At 38.4% G+C, this 4,334-nt stretch overlaps 1 protein-coding gene across 1 annotated transcript in view; it reads right to left on the minus strand.

The window, feature by feature from the left end:
- Positions 1-4,334, minus strand: part of pla2g4a (phospholipase A2 group IVA) — a 61,097-nt gene that overhangs the window by 32,876 nt on the left and 23,887 nt on the right. Inside the window, exon 10 of the mRNA XM_015376646.1 lies at positions 3,931-4,045. Within this exon, the coding sequence (XP_015232132.1) occupies positions 3,931-4,045 (115 nt within the window). The remainder of the gene's footprint in view (positions 1-3,930; positions 4,046-4,334) is intronic.

Genomic DNA, 4,334 nt, shown 5'->3' on the forward strand with positions numbered 1-4,334 from the left:
AAAAAAGTACTCCAGAGTGTTGTTCAGCATGGGGGTGAGTAGAAAATGAAGGCTAATCATGTTTTGGGTGTACTATTCCTTTAATAATGTGCTTGCTTACTTACAGAAGTTAGGTTTTGGTTGTGTTCACAAATGAATACCATTTGAATTTCATTTATTTTTAGCCAGTTTAATGATCAAAAGTTAGATATAATTTTAAATTTGGAAAGTATTGGGCCAAATTTAGAGTTGAGGTTAAAGCAACACTGTGTAACTTTTAGACACTAGGGGCGCTAGACCTGTAGCTTCTAAGCTACTAAGCAACTGTTCACACAGCCCTATCAGAAGTTAAACAGCCTGATGATAGGAGACCGCTTTAGATGAAACCTGGCAAGCCAGACTGATGATGTATAGCACGCAGGTTTTCCCTCTACACATTATTATTATAATGGGACTTTTTAAATGTTCTGTTCCGTGGAAGCAAGGTCATTCAATAGAAAGTCTCATGCATCACCAGGTGCCCACCTACCATAGCTTGATTTTAGCCATTAATGGAACTAATCGAATATCAGCAGACATGAGAAACCACAAAAACCTACGCTTGCTACTTTCTTTCTGTTCGTCTTTCAAAGATGATATCATGGGTTCTGACAAAACCGAGGTGATAGCAGCAGCTGCATGTGCATCCGCCAGCCCTACCATGTTTATGCTGGTTTGACTGTCGGCTCAGCAGCACTTTTTTTCCATCATGGCTATATGTCCCACCTTAAATCATTATCATGAATGTCCATTAAAGGTTAAATTGGTTTAAGATGTAGTCTGATGCAGTGGTGGGAAGTGAAGTACATTTTTGAGTATCTTTATTTTACTTGATTCATATTTTGCGAAGGGGAACTTTCACTCTACTACATTTTAAAGTCAAATATTGTACTTTCTACTGGCTGCTGGTTACTTGTTCCTTTCTGCTCAGCTAAGGTTTGAAATCCGCTGTTGCTGTTTTTTCTTTATTGAAATGCAATTTCAACATGCAAATTAGCAGCCCTTAGGACTGAATTTGGACAGATTTGCATGACGTTCTACAAATGTGAGAAACTTACATTGTAGTTTAATTTTATTAAGCCGTTAATTGTTGCCATGTTCAATAGGATGAGTTCTCAAATCAGAATTGCAGTTTATTTGTGGTAATAGATTCCACCTTAAACCTCTACTTTGTAGTTAAAATGTGAGGAGAATCAAGACTCTCCTGCTTTCTTGATGCTGTTTTTAAATACGAAATAATGATCAAAATAGCTGTCCTTGTTTTTTGTGGCATTTTTATCCTGAAGTTCTGTACAGGTGGTGTAGAATCTGTAACAGGGTGGTTCTATGTGTCAGTAGAACGGGTGGTTTGTAAAAGATTCAAAGTTCTTTAAAATTACTCTGAAAATTAGACAGAAATGTACTGATATTAGAAAATTTTATCTGTATTTTTGAATATTTAAGTACTTTTAAATTAATTTACTTTTGAACACTTAAGTATTTTTCAAAAGTGAGTACTTCAATACTTCAACTTGAGTAGATTATTGACATAGTAACCTTTACTTGTGGTTGTCACTGTCTTGGTTCTGTTAAGTCTTCTTTGAGTTTCATGTTGATTCATGTTTTTATTTAATTCCTATTTTGTTGTGTTTTTCTGGATGTATTTGAGTTCTTCGGTTTTTATTTGTTGGCCTCTGTTGCCCTCTTGTGTTCCCCTTTTCCCTGGCACCTTTCTAGAAGCCTCTGTTCATACCTGCTCCCAATCAACTCGTTAGTCCTGTCTTTGTTCAGTCAGCAATAAATATTCTCTCTGTGCAGTTCCTCAGTGCTGGTTCCCGATCTTTCCCCTGCTCCTTGTCCTTGTTTTCCCTGATATCTCCATGGTTCTGGTTTGTTTTACATTTTTATGTTGGATTTTTGGATTCCTGCCTCAGTTGCTTGTGAACACTCCATTAAAACTACAAGAACTCACCTCTGCCTCCCTGTCTCTGCATTTGGGTCCTCAAAACCTCAACCAAACCTTGACAGTGGTTGAGTAAGATTTAACTATGAGGATCGATACTTTCAGTCAAGTACTACTGTTGAGTACTTCGCCCAACACTGGTCTGATGACTTTACCAATTCATACATTGTCAGGATTCCTGTCTGTGTATGTGTTTTTTCTGTATTTTGTCTCCCTTTCTCTACCAAGAGGTAGAGGTGCCTGGTTCTGGTCCACCTCCTTATTCACCTGCTGTGAGTTACCTCGTTAAGAGTGTTCTTAATCTGCTGACTGCCACTATCTCAATGCCAGAGTGTTTTCCAGTTTTGGGTACTCTAGCCAAGCTGAGTTTTGCTGAGTCAAACTGAGTTCTTCTCAACCTGAGTTTTAATCTTGTTTTTTGTCTTTGCCTCTCGGCAGAAAGTCATCCTGCAAACTAGGTTTTTTTCTGACCTTCTCTCCCTGGAAGGATCATCTGAGTTTTAAGCTGAGTTGAGGATTTAAACTGGAGGTTTGAATCAACTTTTCCTCAAGAGATCGTTCACACTGAGCTTCACACTGAGGAAGGGATTCATCTCCACTACGACCCATTTAAGTACCGCAGGAAATCTGAGTGGCAGTCAGCTTCTCCGTTCACCTACAGACAACCGCATTCTGGGTAAACCCTGTCCGCCCTCCACCGAATCAGACAAACACTGGAACTACCGCACACAGACTGGAGTCAAAGAGTCAACAACTTCTCTGGAAACGTGAGTCAGCAATCTATTTCTCCTCTTCAAGATCAAGATTCAAATTTCCCACTGAGCCTGAACTAACCGCAGTGTCTTCCCCTCACCTTTCAGTTCCGGTTGAGCAGTGTTCAGAGCAACACTTGATTCTTCACAATCTCATAAATAAACCTGTTAAACTTTTTCCTTGGTCTTTTTCCTCTGTTTGGTCTTCTGCATTTGGGTCTGATCTTTAGTTAATTCATGACATAAATACTGCAAGGATTTAGCCTGCAGAGAGCATTAGCATCTTGCTACTAAAGGCAAATATGCAGCACTTTAACATTGGCCAGAAAGTCAGGTTTGCCGTAAACAAAATGACAAGAACAAGTGTTTAGCTGCAAGCTGTTTAGATTTAGAACGGCAAAAACTATCTTCTCATCCGGAATACAACTTCATTCCAACAGAACCAAATCAGAATATTGCATTTTTTTTTCTCCATTCAGCCCTTCAATCTGACACCTGTGTCCATTTAAACATTCCTGTTGGATATTTATTTTGTAGTTCAGCACTTTTCTCCTTAAAACATCTGTTAAAAATAAAACAAAAGTGCGACTTTTAAACGTAAAATTAATACATTTTATCTCATCTTATTTTCTTTTAGTTAATTTCTCACAACCAGCCTTCTTCCAACTCCTGATGAAATAGGTTTATTCTTCCACACGTAGAATTAGTTTATTTTATGTGTATGTGGAATATGAGTCTGTTAAAATCAATCACCTGGTGCTAATTACTTAATTAGCACCAGGTGAGCAGTTGACCTTACTTTGGAGAAAAAAGAAAAAGGTTTTCCTTTAAAGTTCAACACAGTTGTTTTCTTGTTTATTCTTTTCTTAAACTTCTTTCCCCGCCTTGCTGAAGCAGTTACTGTAGAGGGCACTTAAACAAAGAGGAAGTTTTGTGTTACAGCATATGGGATCAACTCGCAACAACCCCTAACTAGTTCTCAGTATTCGGTTCCTTGATTTAGCTCAGCGGTGGAACCACCCTCATTCACACCTCATTTCTCATTCTCTCTTTGACGCCAGCGCAGCATTAAAAGGAAAATGTGTTGGCTGCTTATTTTGCATGTGGGCTAGCTGAAAAACTATATGCATTCTCTATAAGACATGCAAAATATAGATCTGTGGGAAACCTGGGTTATATGAGACGCACCTTTATTTAAAGAAAAAGAACAAAGGTTACCTGCAAACATGAGCTCGGAAACATCTGGTTTGACGTGTAAACATGTGAAGAGAGGTAGAGGGCTCTGGGCCTGGTTTATTTTTTCTTGAATTTCACTTAGCTTGATATCCATCCTCTGTTAAAAAAAAAAAAAAAGCATAATATCTTAATAATGATCACATCTATAACATCACATTACTGTGAAAAAATTGCACTTTTTACTACTTGAACTTTAGGGTCAGCAAACATGACCCTAAAGAAACACTTGGTGGTTCAGTTAAGCCCCATTTACACTACCCTTTTGAAACCATGCAGAGAATGTTCAGAGCCCGGTAACCAAGATAACACTGGTTCTGCTGGAGGTTGCTTCCTGTTAAAAGGGAGTTTTTCCTCTCCACTGTCGCTACAGGCATGTTTAGTTTGAG

Source organism: Cyprinodon variegatus, unplaced genomic scaffold, assembly GCF_000732505.1.
Source record: "Cyprinodon variegatus isolate N-32 unplaced genomic scaffold, C_variegatus-1.0 Scaffold138, whole genome shotgun sequence".
In the NCBI taxonomy this organism is placed as follows: Eukaryota; Metazoa; Chordata; class Actinopteri; order Cyprinodontiformes; family Cyprinodontidae; genus Cyprinodon; species Cyprinodon variegatus.